The sequence below is a fragment of the Danio rerio genome, chromosome 21 (genome assembly GCF_049306965.1).
Source record: "Danio rerio strain Tuebingen ecotype United States chromosome 21, GRCz12tu, whole genome shotgun sequence".
NCBI lineage: Eukaryota > Metazoa > Chordata > Actinopteri > Cypriniformes > Danionidae > Danio > Danio rerio.
The window spans coordinates 22,235,357-22,252,891 of record NC_133196.1 but is presented as its reverse complement, the minus strand read 5'-3'; the positions used below and the strand labels follow the sequence as shown (position 1 = coordinate 22,252,891).

Here is a 17,535-nt window from a genome sequence, read left to right as displayed (position 1 = left end):
ATTAATCTCCTGTGCCTTTTGGGGGGTTCTTCAAATACGCGGCTGCTGTCCCGAGCGGAGCATTTTGGGGAGTTGTCGAGATCTACCTGAGCTCGAGGCTCCCCTCTCTTCCTCCAAACGGGAGGGAGCCCAGGGCTCAAGAACCTTCGAGCTCAGGGCTCTCTCCCGGGACAGCATGCCAAACTTGCTTATAATCAATCATCAGCTAAGTGTGAACTCTTGAAGTGAAGTTTATTCATAAACTAATTTCGAGAGGAGCACGTGATTATGATTGAACACGGCTGGTCCTGCATTAGCATGCTTGATCCACCAATCAGGCCATTCCTAACCACTATAAAGAGCCAGGGTTTTCTCACTACAGTCATCTTCGATTTGAAGAATCCCCCCTTCCACCCCTACCTTTTCACCTTTCCCTCCATAGGGCAGCACGGTGGCTCAGTGACTAGCACTGTCGCCTCACAGCAAGAACGTCACCGGTTCTAGTTCCTTAACAGGCCGGTGGTCGTTTCTGTGTGTAGTTTGCATGTTCTTCCCGTGCTTGCGTGGGTTTTCCCCGGGTTCTCCGGTTTCCTCCCACATTCCAAAAACATGTACAACAAGTTAATCGTTAAATCTAAATTTCAATACAGGTAATCTAATAATGCAGCATATCTTTTAATAGCCTTCAATCTTAATCTTTAGCTATTATAAAAAGGGGAGTTGTCGAGATCTACCTGAGCTCGAGGCTCCCCTCTCTTCCTCCAAACGGGAGGGAGCCCAGGGCTCAAGAACCTTCGAGCTCAGGGCTCTCTCCCGGGACAGCATGCCAAACTTGCTTATAATCAATCATCAGCTAAGTGTGAACTCTTGAAATGGGGTTCATTTTGTATTGTAATGAGGATGGTAAAACTGGTTTGTCCTAAATGCATGTGGAACACATAGACCTCTGTTTTTTTTTTTTTTTTTTGAGTTGTGCAATGTTTGTTGTTCAAGTCGATGACCAATCACTGACTAACATGGGGTCAAAACATCCACTGAATGCTCTGTTTGTGTGTCATAATATAGCTTTGTTCTGTAATTCAGGACATCAGTGGGATTGCTGTTTACACAATAGTGAGCACATCCTATACAGTAGTGAAAGAAATGACTGTGCTTACAAGGCAAATGACTGTATTACAAGTGGTGTTATAGAAGTAAACAAATCTTTATCAAGTATAGTAATTGCACAGCTGCATTATTTAGTGCTGATTAGCTTTTGTTTTTGGACAATTAACAAAAACTGACATTTGGAGATACACAATATCCAGTAGACATTGAAAATGTTTGGTTTGTCTTTATTTTAAGGTTACTGTGTACAGTGCTTGCATCAAAAACATTAATTAAAATGCTTTATATTTTTATTTGAAATTTGGATAAAATGTTATCTTAAATCCAAACAGACGATTTTAAAGGGAGGCATGGCACCTACACCCCTAAACTCAACCATCATTAGGGAATGAGCAAATCATATTAAATTGTACAAACGAGACTACAAATTCATACAAGTTAGCCACTAAATCAAAAACTTATGAATTGCTGTGAGATCGTGTTGAATAAATCCAGTAAATACAGAGAACCTGATAATTCGAGTCTCTTCATTTTATTCTATTCTTCATGTATTTTATTTCACACTTAATATGGGTTTCTTGGATAACACTTTACAGTAAGGTTGTATTATTTTACGTTAATTAATTCATTAATTAACATGAATTAGAAATAGCAAAACATCTTTAGCATTACTTATCCTTTGTTAATGTGAACATGCATGTAAACATTTGTTAGTTAATGCATTAGTTCAGTGGTTCTCAAACTGTGGTACGTGTACCACCAGTGGTACGCAGGCTTCCTTCTAGTGGTACACGGAGGAATGAAATATGTCATGTACATGCTAACGTTACACACATTTCAAAATTTATCAAAAATGATGTATATAATATGTCATATATGACATATAGCCTATATTTCTGATGTAATCTGCCATGTTTTTTTAACTGTGCAGAGTTGTAGCTGCTTTACTGGGCCTACTGCGCCACTGTATTTCAATACTGCTCATTTTGGTGGTACTTGGAGAGACAATTGTTTTCTAAGGTGGTACTTGATGAAAAACGTTTGAGAACAACTGCATTAGTTAACATTAACTGATGGTAAACACATATTAGCATTAGATAATCGTTGTTATGGTCAACACTCATATTCTAATATATCTCTTTAGATTATCAGTTTTGTAGTTGCTCCAACTTATTTTTTTTCAAATTATCATAATAACATATTTCTAGTTGCCCCAACTTAATTTGTTTAATTCTTTTAGCCTTTTTTATGTTCTCATAACATAAACTTTCATGTTAACCTAACTTAATTTTTTTATAATTTAGCTTTCTAGAAGATTGTACTGTATAGTGCTGACTGAGCCACTTGTCATTGTTCATATTAACTAATGTATTAATTAGTATTTTTATTTATTTTATTTTTATTTTATTATTTATTTATTTATTATTTTTAGATCATGTTATCTAATCCACTAACAAAAATTAGTGTATGTGTAAACATTAATGTAAGTAAACATTAAAGAAATACATTACAAATTGATTAAGCTACTGTATCATTAAGAAAGATTTAGTAATAATAAACAGATGTGTTGTTTATTGTTAATTCGTGTAAATTAACCCATTAATGAATTAACACAACCTTATTGTAGTCTAATCATTTCTTGCCATGTAAGTGAGATATGGTTTATTCATTAATTATATATAATCGTGATTATGTAAACAGATTGCAAAAATTAAATACTTATAAGTTATATTATATTTTAAAATACTCATAGTATCGTTACTTTTTATTATTTAATATATTCGTTCATTCATTCATTTTCTTTTCGACTTCCTTAATTAATCTGGGGTTGCCACAGCAGAATGAAACACCAACTTATCTAGCATATGTTTTACGCAGCGAATGCCCTTCCAACTGCAACCCATCACTGGGAAACACCCACATACTTCCATTCACACACATACACCATGGACAATTTTATTTTAAATTCACATACAGCATATCATTGGACTTGTGGGCGAAACCGGAGCAAACACGTGGAGAACATGCAAACTCCACACAGAAATGCCAACTTACCAGCCGAGGCTCGAACCAGCGACCTTCTTGCTGTGAGGCGAGAATGCCACTCACTGCGCCACTGTGCTGCCCTATTTAATACATTGCTAAATAAAATAAGCTGTTCTCCTTAATTGTTTATTTTAATAGTTTATCTTCTTTTTTATTAAACATCGGTTGTTTATGCTCAGAAATTGAGAGGCCACAAAGCATTTTTTAAATAGCATTTTATTTTGACTGGTATTTTCCAATATTTTGTTTAGTGGGACAGTAACAAAGAACAAATATATTTCTTTCTCTTTGTATTCTTATAGCAATGTGGTACAAGATTACTCTTTCTTTATTTCAATTACTGTGACATAATTAGGTTTTTATGCCACATTCAGAAATGCAAAGATATAAAAAAAAAGAAAAGAAATGCAAAGACATTTTTCAAATGTGCGCAGTCCAGTCCTCTGTCGCCATCTGGCTGTGTCTCAGCAGACTGACAGAAGCTCAACGCTACAAATCCTCATATCTGCTGCATTGGTCGTAGGTTTTGCGACACCTGAAAAACACCAGAATAACTTAACAGATATTCTGTACACAAACCTTCAAAAGTTAAAGTGAGAAAGAAGCACATTTAACAGTGTAATGTATAATGTTTGATTTCTTTCCCCATCACCTATATGGATTTACACTGTTATGTTTTTGAGTAAAACATATTTTTTATGAACTGTATCATTAATTAGTCTGATTAGTAAATCATAGCACTTATATCAAAAGGTCAATAATATTAGCAGCTTGGATCTTGCAATCTGCAGTTTTGCCATGATTGTCACCCAATTGAGCATTTGTTTGTTTTTTTCACTTTTAACAGATCAAAAGGATATAATCAGCTCTGATCATGAGTGTCTTCTGTTTGCTGAAATTATTTACTTTTATCAGCCACTAATGATGATTCAGTATGAAAATGAAGGATTATATGAATGTAAAATGCCAAATGAAATTACATGTAAGATGTATAAAATGAAACACGTAATGTGATGTTGACTTAGATATTTTGCACCCCACAACACTCATTTTGCTGATGTGAGAGGGTTACGAAACACACGGTTTCAAATGCACACACTCTTATTTACAGGATGACTCATTTTTAATCACATTTACCTCTTCAGCATAGCTCCTACTGAAGTAATTCAACAGTTATGACTAACACATTCTCAGAAAAATGATATTTTAAATTCTAACACACCTCATCAGTTTAGTAAACATGTTGTGCTTTAGTAATTGTAGCCCTGGTTTTACCTTTAATGCATTTTACTGGACTTAAAACATCAACCAGGGAAACATTGCTGTTTACTGCTGTTTTATTCTGACTGTCTCTTCTATCTAATAGCTATTAAAATTTAAGCTTGCCCAATTTACATATGAACATAAAAGATCTATCTATCTATCTATCTGTCTGTCTGTCTGTCTGTCTGTCTGTCTGTCTGTCTGTCTGTCTGTCTGTCTGTCTGTCTGTCCGTCCGTCCGTCCGTCCGTCCGTCCGTCCGTCCGTCCGTCTGTCTATGCTTTTAAACTAAAACTATAGCAAATTTTAAATCCCATCTGTGTGCTTCAACAATAAAACAATCAGGATTTCTGCAGGTTTCCCCAAGTCAAGACATTTTAAAGACCATTAAGAATGCAATTTCAGACTTTTACAGAGCTAAACACTAAGGTTTTCTTTTCAAAATGACCAGAATGACCAGTGTTAAAGATTAGTACTTTTTCAATAAAAGAAAATCTTATTTAGATATTTATACCATATATTACAAATAATAATTCAAACAAGCTACAGTAACTTTAGTTGTACACATACACTTTTTACCCCAACATAACTTTTAAAAATGGTCACGTTCTAAAAACTATAATAAATTAAATGCTGTCACAACAGTCTGTAAAGGTCAGTGTCTAACTATAACTATAACTATAAAGTGTAACTATAAACAAATATTTATTAAGATGGATTATTCATGATTGGATAGGTGTTGCTTTAGATAGAAATGGGAAATTTAAGAGCTGATTAAAACAATTGAAGACCTACAACACAATATTTAAGTGATTTTAAGACTTTAAGGCCTAAAATATGGTTTTTGAAGTGTAAGACTTTTAGACCCAGTGGACATGCTGATGCGTGAATTGAAAGTTGCTGCAGACTTTTATTTAAATATGATCAAGTTCAACTAAGTAGGGGGGCTGAGTTTTGTTTTGTACTCCTTGGCCTGTCACCATATCTATTTTTTGTTGTAAGATATAGTGAACCAATATATATTGTTATAAACAATATTACTGTCATTTAAAGATCATTTTATGTCGTTTATTATATAATGGCAGAATGACAATATAATATTACAATGCAAGTACACTCTTCCTAAGAACACATACTATTTCATTTTTAGGAATATTTATTAGTCATTTTAAAAGTTTAATAATTAGCACTGAAATCAAAATGTGAAAATGCATATCCTAAATTATTGAAGTCATGTCATGTGTTGTGCGATAAGTCAATATTTATTATTGTGAAAGGCCTATGTACTCCTCCTCATACCTTTCGCTCCCAACAATCTAATGGTTGAAAGGGTGTAGCTAATCATATTTAATCCAAGCTGTCAAACTGACATCAGAGAAAGACTGCTATTCCAGTGAAAGCAAATGGTCAGATTTTCATTTAAGATTACAAAATACTTTTATTAACTCACAGACTAGAAAAATAAACATTGTAAATTATGATTTCACGTGAACTTTACAAATCAGATCAGTAGACAGAGAGTTGCTGGTCTTTTGTGACCTTTTGAACACTTTCAACCAGATCCAATTGATTGCATCTTCAACTGCCTTTTGTTTACATTTAGTTACATTCAGTGTCATACAATTGTGACAAGATAATCGAAAACATTCTATCTGGTTTTCACTCTAACTTTATATGGTTTTCACTCTAACTGGTATCTTAATACCAGTGGCCCTGTTTAAAAATAAACAGAGCCTGTGAGCCTCACCTCAAACTCTGTCCCGGTACAGGCTCTGATGTCATCTGGTGTCAATCCTTCCAGAATCTCAATGAGAGTTAAACCCTTGCTCTTGTCTACATCAAACACCGCCTAAAACAAGAAACATCACACTGTCTGTGATTACTATGAAAAACAGCCTAACAAAATGTCTAACTTATAAGAAAGAAGTTTTACTGACCTTTTCAGTGATTATACGGTCAACACACTGTTTTCCAGTCAGAGGAAGTGTGCACTTGTCTAAGATTTTATGCTTCCCACCCTTTAAATATAAAGTACAAACTTTAGTGACAAAAAGGTGTTCACTGTTTAATCACCCTCAAGTAATTCCAAGTCTTTATGAGTTAAGTTTTTTTGTTGTTGTTGTTAAATGGATAGTGGAAGCCGGAAGACACTGACATCCATAGTGGGAAAAAATATATGGAAGTCAATGGCTATTAGTTTTCAACATTCTTCATAATATCTTCTTTTGTGTTCAGCAGGAGACCAAATCTCAAAACAGGTTTGAAACAAGTTGAAAGTGAGTAAATAATGAGAAAAGTTTCATTTCTGTGTGAACTATCCTTTTATATTGGTAAGTGTGAGAGAATACAGATTTAGGCTGTTTACCTTGGCAGAATGTTCCATAGTGACCACAATCCTTTGATTTTGTGGCATCACCAGACACCAGGTCCATCGCTCCACCCATCCCCTTCACCATTTTACCCTAGAGAAACACTTACATGTCAGTCTAAGCAAGTGTAAACACACTGAATGATAAGACAAAATCAAGCATGAAACTCATACTGGGATCATCCAGTTGGCCAGATCTCCATACTTGGAAACCTGCATTGCTCCCAGCATGGTCAGATCAATGTGACCACTAAACAAAAAGGCATAAAAGGTGAAGTTAAATTATAGTAGTTGGGCCTGTAATCTTGATAGATGTATTTGAACACACTCTCTGATCATGGCAAAGGATTCATCTCTGGAGAAGTAGGCAGCTCCTGGATAAACTGTTACCGTCTCCTTACCTGAATGACATATTAAGAGATATGAAAAAATGTTCACATGGTTTAATGTTATTATCGTTGTTCTTAAGTCAAATTTTAAAAGAATTGAACAAATCAATATTAATATGAGTCATTTTTGAAGATATTATTATTTGTATTTATTTTAGGATATTATATTACGTTACATTCTATTATATTATGTTAATTATAATATATCATATTATGCTAATTTAAAATTCAACTTCTGATTTCTAAATGAAGATCTTAATAGCAAATTCAATTAAATTAGATATCAGATTAAATGTTGACTGTGTGTCATGCATTAAGCTATGTAGAATGTGTAGGACATATATATCAGACCATAAAATATGATAAACATAGAAGATGTCACTCTACCAGCATTGATTAAATCAGGATCCACTTCACTTTCAGTTGGATAAGGGCCCTAAATGAGCAAAAATAAATTGGGAATTGAATGTGCCATACATTTACCCACTCTGCAAGAGCACAGTGATATCAGGACTAATGTAATTGCTGGCCAGCATAGGGATCCCAATACCAAGATTAGCTAGGAACTTTGTCAAGGTGTGTGTTAACAAGACACTATTCACTCATCCACCATATTGACAGTGATAGTATATGCAGTATGTAGTCAGCCTACTGAAGGATACCATACATGCCATCCTGAAACTCCAGTGCAGCTCGCCGGATGATTCTCTCCCGGGTTATATCTGACTCCTGCTTCACTTTAGGCTTCTCCTCCTTGCCTGATTAAACCAACCTTTTCTGAAAAAAATGTGCTCCTGAATCTTATAAATTCTAAAATTGCATGTACATTTGGTTTGAAAAGTCATTATCATTTTAGGTTTTCTTTCCCCAAAAGGTTGCATTTTTAGTTATTTTAATGTGCTACTCTTCGTCATCGTGGATCACAATATTTTTCAGGCCATAACAATTTAATTTGTTCAGCAAAAAGTGTCTTACATAGCTGAAAATAATTTCTTGCTGTCAGAAAAGGTGTATTTTTCCATTATATACTGTGTATTCAGATATTTACATTTAGTCATTTAGCAGACGCTTTTATCCAAAAAAATGACTTACAAATGAGGACAAGGAAGCAATTTACACAACTATAAGAGCAACAATGAATGAGTGCAAAGTTTAAGAAGGAAAGCATTAGTAATGTAAGTTTTTTTTTTTTTGAGTACAGTTAGTTTTATAGCCAGAGGCAATTGCAGATTAGGAAGGAAAGTTGATGTTATTGTACATTTCTTAGGCCGATATTTCATTTACTTTATTTTTAAATCCTCTAAAATAATGATTTTTTCTGAATTTGAAACTGTTTACAAATAGTGTTAATGTAATGTAATGTGTATTTACATGTGTAATATCTAATGTGCTCAAAAAATAAAGGAAACACTTGGAGTGTTCCTTTTTTTGTTTTTGAGCAGTTGTATATGTGTCCATAAATCTTTTGTCAATCTATCACATTGGGTTGTTCAAAAGTTGTTTAAAGAGGAATCCATTAGTGCCACCGGCTGTTAACATTTATACTAGCAAGTGGAGTTTTGGCCTTTTAAAATGCATTTAAAATGGTCAATTCTGTTACTGTCAAACCACACACTCTGTAACCAATGTAGCATAACAGTGTTGACATGACAGAAATGACAAACTTTTTATTATTATTATTTTATTAGGTAAAAAAGAATTAACTTGTATTTGGCAAGCACTGGATTATTGAAGATGATTATTTTCTGTACGATACTGTAAAGTATTCCTGTTTGTGTTGATTTTATTTGTATTTCTTAATATGGAATCACCCATCTATATAAAAATGTATAATATGCTCAGAAATCATTAAACCCTTCCAACGGTGAAGATCAGACAGGTTATTCAGTCTTTCTCACCTCGATTCTTTTTTCATAGCTGGCTCCTTTCACCACGCGGTCTACATAGATGCCGGGAATGTGAATGTCTTCTGCATTAAAACTTCCAATATCAACAATCTCTTCGACCTACAAGGTAAAAAGCATTATCAGTTTTTTTTTTGTTTTTTTTAGATGAGTTTAAACACAGTATTCCAGTAAATGTTGCACAGCTCATACTAAACTATAAGGTCACAAACCTCCCCTATGGTGACTTTACACATAGGCTGATTGAAATTGCGGGTTGTTTTCTTTTTAATGTATTTAACTTGAACTATTTATTCAAATCAGAACATTATCCCTCGCTTTCTCTCCCTTTTTTGAACTGTGTTTTTATTAAAGTTTTAAAAACGTAGTATACACATATAACATTTACTTAGATTATTTTTATTCACAAAAAAAAAAATAGAAAATAATAATAGATATAAATTTTAATAATAAATAAATAATAGCGACAGCTAAAAAAAGATAATACATTACACAAAAAGTAGATATATAATTAATTAAACTTCAAAATAATGACAAAAACTACAACAAAGCCCCTGACAGCATTTCAAAGATATGGTTAGATCAATGCCCAGGTCTGTTGGAAAATGTCTGTTTTCAACTGCAAATCTGCAACCATTTTACTTACTAAACTGATCGGGGGAAAGCCAACAAGCAAAAATAAATAAATAAATAAATACTGGGTGCATTGGTATGTTGTATCCTAACACTTTACTAAAACTTTACTCCCTTTTAACCTTCTGCCAATATTTTGGGACATTACCCTCTCTCCTTTTTATTAAACTAGAATTTAAAAAAAGTTGCATTAAATATTTTAAACTAGTAGTGGGAGTGAGTAAACAGCCTACATAGCAAACTTCAAATAGCCTTATGTTTCTTTGAAGGCAGTTTTGATTCAGATATACCAAAGCAAGTCTTTTCCTGAAAATAAAAATTTAAGTAGCGACACTAAAATAATAATAGTATCCTTGTTAACAAACAACAACAGTCCATTATTCAATGTTTTTTATATTATGTAATGTGGTATAGCTGAACAACTAAACTGTATTTTTATATTATATCAATTTTCTATGTATTATTATCATTATTATTATTATTATTAAAAAATATTCATAAGTCGTGTGTTGCGGACCTATTGGCTAGGTCACCCTTGTAAATTAGATCTTGATCTCAATGTTTTTATCTGGTTAAAGAAACATATAATAATCTAATAATATATGTGCTTTTGTTTATTTTTGTAGTGTACAAAAACCCTATTCATTTTTGAAATAAAGTGAAGCAACATCAACACTTCCACCGATAAAGTCAAGTACATTTTTCCAAAAAAGTGGAAGACACGAAGGAGAGATGCCTAAATGACTATTTGATAAGCAGATGAAGCCTGACCTCTAGTGGACAGTAAGTAGGCTTACTTCAGAACTCTACTTCGGAAAAGACTAAATATTACAGAAATGTCAAGAAAGGGACATGATTTTAACGTTTCATAAATTATATATATATATATATATATATATATATATATATATATATATATATATATATAAATATATATATATATATATATAAATATATATATATATATATATATATATATATATATATATATATATATATATATATATATATATATATATATATATATATAWATATATATATATATATATATATATATATATATATATATATATGTATATATATATATATGTATATATATATATATATATATATATATATATATATATATATATATATATATTTTTTTTTTTTTTTTTTTTTTTTATTAGATTCGTATGTTTTACCTGAAAATAAGATTTCCTGCTCTATCAAATTTTCAGGCCTTTACCAAAGCAAAGTCACCAGTGATCGCCTTTTCCATGAGATAATGCCTGCCGTTAAACTCTCGAACCTGGACCAAACAACCAAAAAAATTTAGGGCCAGGTATGTATTTTTTTCGGAGACAGTATGTTTTTAGACAGTAATATGATTTGCCACACCTCTCTTCTTTCACTTGCAATGGCAATGGTCCCATCTTTGTTGTATTTAATGGGCGAGCCGCCCTCCTGGATGAGAGTGCCGTATCCGGTGGGAGTAAAAAACGCTGGGATTCCTGCACCACCAGCCCGGATCCTCTCTGCTAATGTGCCCTGCCATACAAACAGGTCAGTAACACTTTACGTAAGGAGTAATGTACATCCTTCATCCACATTCTAATCTACAGAATTACCTAAACTAAAAAAACATGGAGCATGTAAACAGTGATAAGTAAATTGATCTACAGTACCTGAGGTGTAAGCTCTAGTTCCAGCTCGCCTGAAAGATATTGTCTCCCAAACTCTGCGTTTTCCCCAACATATGACGATATCATGCGCTTTATCTGTTTGCTTTTTTTAGAAGCATGCCCAGGCGAAAGTTGTCAACCCTGCAATCACAAACACTCTATATCAGGGGTTTTCAAACTGGGGTCCGCGGCCCCCTGGGGGGCCGCCAGATGGCGCTAGGGGGGCCGCAAAGAAATTTTAGATCAATGAGCCCACATGGATGAATTTTGTGTCCCGCATCATTCTGAAGGTTAATATATTTTTATTATAATTTGAGCTCAAAAGTACTGCAAAAATGAAGCTTTTTTCATTCTGCATTTATGTCATTTAAATGCAGTTGACATTTTCGTGACACAGGAAAAGAAGCGCAGCGGCCCGCCTTCGTGGACGGGGACTTTTATTGAATAAGCGCTTCTGGCCAGGCGCTTCCTGACTGTGATTTTTGGCGCTTGTCTGCCGCACCTAACGGCGTTTACCTTTCACTTACGCTTACCTCTTTTACGCTTAACAACTAAATGAATGCTCAGGTTTGACTGACTATATTTCAGTTAAAATACATGATCAATAAGAACATTATCGGTGGCTGAAAGCACTACCCTGTTTATGGCTTGCGTTCCTAAGTAACCGAGGTGCTGCGGAGTACGCGCCTCTCTGCGCAGGCTTCACTCATAGGGAACAAATAGCATTTTAAAGACACGGCACAACATTGCACCTCGTCCACAGCGCGACAGGCTTTTACACTTTGCATTGTACAAATATCAGACGGTCCTCTTTGCAGCATGGCAAACAAACATATTAAAATTGTAAAGCAAAAAGTGCTGCAATAACAATGAATGGAGCTGTCATCACATCAGCGAGTGCTCAGTTTCACTCAATGACTGTAAAAAATATGGACGACGCAACAGCCTCTTTTCCCATTGAACGCCTTGAGGGCAAAACGCCTGCTTGACGGGCACAAACTGTCGCAAAAGACTGCTGAAATTGGAGCCAGACATGCGCAGAAGGACTGTCTGATGGAGCCAGAGGAGGAGCTGCGAAAATGAGCAGAGTCGAGCTTCCAATCAAACGCTTTATGTAAAATCAACCACGCCCCCGAACTTCTCAGCATGCGTTTGCTGTCATATCAACACAAATGGATGTAATAACGTTAACAAATATGAGGGTTTTATATATTCAATCGCGCCAGCTCCAGGCCGCAGCGCATAACTTACTCGCGGCGTCGCGGGCTGATTCCGGCTCGCATGCGGCAGCGCCGGCTCGCTCGGCCGCTGCATCTGGCTCGATTGACTCGGGCTGGAATTGGGTAGTGAGTCCAGGCATCCGGAGTAGGTCCAGCAGACGTTAGTCAGTCTGAGCTCTAAGAGATAAGTCTCCGGCAGGCGAGAATCTAGCCGGAACTGTGTTTTGCTATCTGGGTGGCTAGGCGTGTATCAGCAAACTAATAAAGCCCGAAAAAAGCCCTGAACTTGGCGAATAAACAGTGTTCCACCAGGATCATGTATGTCAGAAACTATAGTTTACTGCTGAACTCATTTTGTCATGGTAAAATAACACAGAAATCGAATAATAACATTTCAGTCTACTTCAGTCTCCTGCCGAAGCTCAGACGCCGCGCTTTGAGAAACTGTCAATCACAGCTGTCAATCACGATGACACGCCCAGCATTAAATTACTGCTAAAAACAAACTGTTTACAAAAATGAAGATCTGCACCTATTTCAGCACAATAATCAGTGCCTTAATCGACCAGAACTATCTTTCGGGACATTTTATTGCAAGTGTAATATTTTTTTTTATTTGGGCTCAAGTCTCCTTCATTAACACGGAGAAGGCGGGCTTTATGACTTGTACTGCAGCCAGCCCCCAGGGGGCCGAGACCCTCACTCAAACGTAGGCTTGCGGCACACTTGGTTTCACTCCTGTTACACTAATGATAGCTGGATGAGCTCTGCAGTGGACCTCTCACAATGGTTCATAACTGGATGATTAAAAAAACTAAATTGTATACACACTGAGTAAAAGCACTATAGCCTTTAAAAATTATAATGTATCTGTTTGTGTTATGTTATAGGGCTAATAATTATTAAATATTAAAATGTATTAGTGCTCTGTATCTAATGGAGCTCAACATATCTGATCAAATTTTAATACTCTGAATATAAATGCATTTTGTTCCACTTTTTCCCATATTTGTTTGTGTAACTAATTTAAATGTAATGTTCAGTATTATTATTAATAGAACAAACTGGTATGAACATTTTAAAGTCAGCAAAGCTTCTAAAATTATGCAAAGTAAAACTTGTGGCTCTTTGAACTTGAATACCCAATTCTAGATTGCATTTAGGAAATTATTTTTTATCAGTGTAAGTCAGGATTGTCGACCTGTGTAAATTATGATGTGCACAAAAAAAAGGAATAAAAATAAACAAAACACACTGAACCACTACAGCCTCTATTGTAGTATTGCTAGTTACAACAGTACAGTTAACTGTTAACAGGCTGATGAATGACAAAACTCTTTAAAACTTTAAAGCTTTAAATCTTTAGATACATTTAGACTCTCAGCTGTAAGGGTAAATACAGAAGTCTAGCTGTGCATAGGCTGAAAAAAAGCATAAAAATGGCATAAAAACTGTGTAAACGTGACAACTTGTACACCAAATATGGCTTGATGGAATAATTCAGTGAGAGCAAACCACAATGAGTACTGCGCATCAAGATTTGATCAATAGATTGAAGCACTAAAACCATGTCAACTCTACTAACATCTTACAAAAATTAATCCAGATAATGAATAATATAAATTTATTGAATAATATATAATAATATAAATGTATTGAATAATACAATAAAAAAAAAATTAAGTACAGTTGTTAATTTGAGGGGGTGGCGTCATTTTTATTTTTGGGAGGTCCCCAAAAGAATTCGCCCTACACAAAGGGGCCCTCAGCTGAAAAGGTTTGAAAACCCCTGATTTAGTGGGTCCGTCATCTTTAATGTGCGCGTTGGTGATTTCAGGAGGCGTGGCTTTGGACAGCAGGGGAGGGATTGTATTTGAAATATTATGCTAACCAGTTAGCATTTTGGCAGATCACCTAGTGCAGCTTTAACTGATGTCACACTAAAGCTCCGATCTGTCAGAAGTCAAACTGTGGCATTTAAATATGGTCAGTAGTAAAGTAGAACTTATTGTGGTATTTTCAGCATTTTTTGTTAGCATGATTTGGAGGGGCTCAAAAAAATAAGCCAATGTTGTTCTAGAAAGTATCTTTTTGACCTTTGAAAAAGTACATAGTTCATGGCATAAAGACACACTGAAGGGGAGGTTTTCACTCATCAAAACAACTAATTAAATAAAAGACACCAAACATCCCCTAAAAGGTCATTCAGGGTGACAATAACAGTTCAAGCATCTAAAAAATATTATTCCTTCATTTTCTTTTCGGCTTGGTCCCTTTATTATTACACGCCACCGTGGAATTAACCTGCCAACTTATCCAGCACAATTTTTACGCAGCGGATGACCTTCCGGCCGCAACCCATCTCTGGGAAACATCCACACACACACACTCAGTCACACTCATACACTACGGAAAACTTAGCCCACCCAATTCACCTGTACCGCATGTCTTTGGACTTGTGGGGGAAACCGGAGCACCCGGAGGAAAACCCACGCGAATGCAGGGAGAACATGCAAACTCCACACAGAAACGGTAGCTGACCCAGCTGAGGCTCGAACCAGTGACCTTCCTGCTGTGAGGCAACGGCACTACCTACTGCGTCACCTAAAAATATTATATGTATGGCAAATTTATATCCTAAATAGAGGGTCTCATCACTACAATTTATTTGTGTCTTTTTATTTTTGACAACCAAAGAGTGCTTAAACGGTCGGACGTCTATAAAGAGAGAGACGCTTGCTTAGCATGGCACAAGGTCCATTAGACCTTGTTTTATTGGATTTGGCAACCAAAGTATTGAGTCCCTAAAGAGATAGTTCACCCTAAAAATGAAAATGCACTCACCATTTACTGACCTACATGCATGTAGTTCTACACGTTTATTCATACGTTTGCATTACTGAGAGCAGGAGAGAGACCGGCTGCACTAGTAGGCAGTGACGTTATCTTCATAATATTGTTTAATTAGCATAAATGATTAGCAAATGAATCTGTCTCGTCAGCCTTTACAAGTGAAGGAATTATCTACACACAATCTGAATTCCCAATTAGAATAATACTACAAACTATATAATACTATTCATGAAAACACCTAAATATCAGACTAATCCAAATGCCCAACACGAGCGAGCTGCGCTCCAGACCAGATCAGCTCGATGACGTATAATGTCTCCGACGCCGCCTGTAGTCCCATTTAGCAACTTGATAGCAAGCGTCTTTTTAAAGAAGCATAACCCATTAAAAAAGTCAAGAGTGTGCTGTAAGTGATGTGTTTTGTGTCGTAGAACAAAACGTGAAAGTATTTTGAGTTTGTGTTTGCCACGAACCTTATTTAAGCGATTTTACTGAAACCCCATCGAGAAAACCCATTGACTTTGGGACGAAGGAACCGGAACTGCTAAAATTCTAACTCTTTTCCGGGTTTTTGCATACAAATTGACGTCATAGTTCCTCCACTCAATTAGGAGTAGGCTAGCCTCAACAAGACTGACTGCTCATTTAGTCGACATCTAGGCCTATTGAACTACGTGCTTTAGCATAGGCCAACGAACTGCAGTACAGACACCAATTCTCACTTAAGCTCATTCCAGGTTATGATTAGACCTGTCCAGTTTCATCTGAAACGCATCCCAGATGACCTTCTGAAGTGGTTTGAGCGATCGGATGGATATCTGATCAGAACAAAAAAAAAAAAAAAAACAAACGAATGAAGTGAGCAAACAGCCTCAAAAACACAGACGTGACAGGAATATATATTGAATATAAACATATTATATTCATTATTTGATAAATATATAATATTCAATTACATAAAATAATTAAAAGGACAAATGCTGGACCTTTTGGCAACACTTTTTCAGTTCAGGTCACAATTCACAGTATTAACAAACAATTAAACTAACACTACTGGCATAATAAACTAACTAGCTGTTTGTTAATAATTAGTAAGGTACTAATTGGGTTTACGTTTAGGTTAGGGCTAGGCATGCCCCCACCCCGGCTACGGGCATGATGTAGTGGAGTAGCAAGTAACATGCTATTAGGTTATGTGACCGCTAGATGGCGATCTTGGATAATAAGAAGCTTACCACCACTAGGAGTTTGTCAGAGTCATTGGTCTTTAATTATAATCATCTGTCTCCCTATTCTACTGCATCCCAGAATAACACACGGCACCAAAACAAAAATGTAAAAATATATATTCAGTATATTTAATATGTTTTTGTCCGCAACTCGCCATCACGCCGTGACGGAGATTCCCGAGCCTGTTTGGTCCAATGGGAGGCGTGCTCTCCTCAGCGCTCACCATGACAACGAGACTCCCAGCAGTGACGTCGCCATGTAAACATTTGCATATGCATTCCTATAAAGCACGGCGGTTCTCGCTCGGTGTTGTCAGTTCTCTCGGGGCTGCTCTTAGAAATTGACCAAGGTAAGTTCAAAATAAACTTCTCTTTCTAAACACCTGTTTCGTGTTTTTATTTGTCATGTACAGCAATACACTGCCATACAGGTCTGTTGAATGCATTTGTACGCAACGTGGTTTGACAATAAAGTAGCCTAACAAGTAAATAGTTGTTAAAAATGTACCTTCATTAGTCAACATTTGGGGAAGGTAGTAAAAAGTTAATCAAAGATGTCCTAAGACATAATGGTAATGTTATGGATGTTACATGACTGTATTTATTATTACGCATGTATGTTTAAAACCAGCAGAATATACTATATATTTAACATGTCATGAACTTACTGTTCTTCAAAAAATTGCTCAATAAAAATTTCCTTAAGACAAGAATGGGTATTGTTTTGGTCTTTTTTTCTTTTTTTTTTCCTTTTTTTTGTCAAACTACTGTAGGTTTTAAGTTACTACAGCAGATATAGGCTACCTATATCATTATATTGGTAGTCAGAGTTATTTTAATGACCCAAATCGAGTAAAATGTCTCCTACTCAAGTACTTTTTG

At 35.4% G+C, this 17,535-nt stretch overlaps 1 protein-coding gene and 1 pseudogene across 2 annotated transcripts; both read right to left on the bottom strand.

Moving 5' to 3' along the window:
* Positions 1-3,499: 3,499 nt before the first annotated feature.
* Positions 3,500-9,290, bottom strand: LOC141380036 (succinyl-CoA:3-ketoacid coenzyme A transferase 1, mitochondrial-like; annotated as a pseudogene).
* Positions 9,049-15,932, bottom strand: LOC141379851 (succinyl-CoA:3-ketoacid coenzyme A transferase 1, mitochondrial-like). 2 transcript variants are annotated; one of them, XM_073935298.1, is made up of 5 exons: positions 15,898-15,932; positions 11,355-11,492; positions 11,068-11,217; positions 10,872-10,978; positions 9,049-9,156 (listed from the first exon to the last, which is right to left on the bottom strand). In XM_073935298.1, exons 2-4 carry the CDS (start codon positions 11,436-11,438, stop codon positions 10,904-10,906), a joined length of 309 nt encoding a protein of 102 aa, XP_073791399.1. In that variant the 5' UTR covers positions 11,439-11,492; positions 15,898-15,932; the 3' UTR covers positions 9,049-9,156; positions 10,872-10,903. The 2 variants fall into 2 exon arrangements, with proteins under 2 accessions (XP_073791399.1, XP_073791398.1); XM_073935297.1 differs by lacking the exon at positions 15,898-15,932 and having other exon boundaries at positions 11,355-11,747.
* Between the last annotated feature and the right edge of the window lie 1,603 nt (positions 15,933-17,535).